The 1,640-nt window shown below is 42.4% G+C and overlaps 1 protein-coding gene across 1 annotated transcript; it reads left to right on the top strand.

Annotated features, from left to right (window-relative positions):
• Nucleotides 1–486: 486 nt before the first annotated feature.
• On the top strand, nucleotides 487–1,628 carry LOC140966434 (subtilisin-like protease; the record flags this gene model as incomplete). Its single annotated transcript, XM_073426722.1, has 1 exon — nucleotides 487–1,628. A coding segment is annotated over exon 1 (1,141 nt), but the record flags the coding sequence as incomplete, so codon positions are not given.
• Between the last annotated feature and the right edge of the window lie 12 nt (nucleotides 1,629–1,640).

Genomic DNA, 1,640 nt, shown 5'->3' with positions numbered 1-1,640 from the left:
TTCAAATTATTTTTTTAGAAAATCAAAATTTTAATTTTTATTATAAAATTGGTATTTAGTAATTAAAATGACTGAAATTCAATATTCTACAATAATTCGAGAAGGAAATGTCGAAAACATAGAGACGAAAACCTCTATGGTATTAACCTCGTACACTTCACTCAACATGCATGGTTTCTATCTTTCAATGAACTATCAGAATTTTTAAGGATTATAAATTTAATATAGTTGTTTCCATTTCTGTAGACACAGAGAATAGGTCAAGCTTCAAATTAAAATAGTCGGATATAAAATAAACTAACCCAAGATTTGAACAACTATATTCTTGTTGCGATCAAACAGCGGAGTTACCAAGTCTACGGCCACCCTTGTTTTCCAGGCCGGCTAGCTGGTGATCAAATCCTGAAAGCTGTAATGTGTGTATATATAGTGCTGATGGATCACTCATTTAATCAAGAAATACGTGATCAAGTCATTATTTCTAAACATGGATCTCCCACATGTTCTTTTCATGATTTTGATTTCATGTGTAAATTATTCTGCAAAGGCTCAAGAAAGTATAATGGCATCTGAAAATGCATCGGGGAGCAGATTAGAAACTTACATTGTTCATGTAAAATCGCCAGGGAATGGAGCATCGGCTGAGCCCGCGAACATGGAAAGCTGGTACCATTCCTTCCTGCCGAAAGGCACAGAAGCAGGAGCGGAAGACTCGTCTCGAATGGTTCACACATATCGGAATGTGATCACTGGTTTTGCGGCAAAATTGTCTGCAGAAGAAGTGAAGGAAATGGAGAAAATGGATGGTTTCTATTTTGCAAGGCCCCATAAAATATTAAGTTTGCACACAACTCATAGTCCGAATTTCTTGGGGTTGCATACAAACGTAGGGGTTTGGCCTGGCTCCAACTTTGGTGAAGGCTTGATCATTGGAGTTTTAGATACCGGAATAACTCCAGGGCACCCATCATTCGATGATGAAGGTGTGGACCCTCCACCTGCCAAGTGGAAAGGGAAATGTGAGTTTGATGACATGGCGTGTAACAACAAGCTAATCGGTGCAAGGAATTTCGTGAGCCATTCCTCCGGACCACCTGCAGATGATGAAGGTCATGGGACACACACGTCTAGCACGGCTGCTGGGAACTTTGTTAAAGATGCCAACGTGTACGGGATGGCTAAAGGGACAGCCGTTGGAATGGCCCCTCGTGCACATGTAGCCATGTATAAAGTTTGTTCGGTAGTGGGTTGCAGTGATGCTGATATATTGGCAGCAATGGATGCTGCGGTGGAGGATGGTGTTGACATTCTTTCCCTCTCTCTCGGTGGACCCTCGGCTGATTTTTACAATGATGGAATTGCCCTCGGTGCGTTTGGTGCGATCCAACGGGGTATTTTCGTAAGTTGTTCCGCAGCCAATGCTGGTCCAATCAGTTCTTCATTGTCGAATGAGGCGCCCTGGATTCTCACAGTAGGTGCCAGCACAATCGACAGGAGGATAGTTGCTACGGCTTTGTTGGGAAATATGGATATGTATGATGGGGAGTCAGTTTTTCAGCCTAGTGATTTTCCCACAACATTATTGCCTTTGATTAATGCTGGCGGGGCTAGTGAGAACCAAACCGCAAGTTTGTGTGGCC

Source organism: Primulina huaijiensis, unplaced genomic scaffold (genome assembly GCF_012295235.1).
Source record: "Primulina huaijiensis isolate GDHJ02 unplaced genomic scaffold, ASM1229523v2 scaffold206318, whole genome shotgun sequence".
Taxonomy (NCBI): Eukaryota; Viridiplantae; Streptophyta; class Magnoliopsida; order Lamiales; family Gesneriaceae; genus Primulina; species Primulina huaijiensis.
This window is presented reverse-complemented; position numbering and strand designations above follow the sequence as displayed.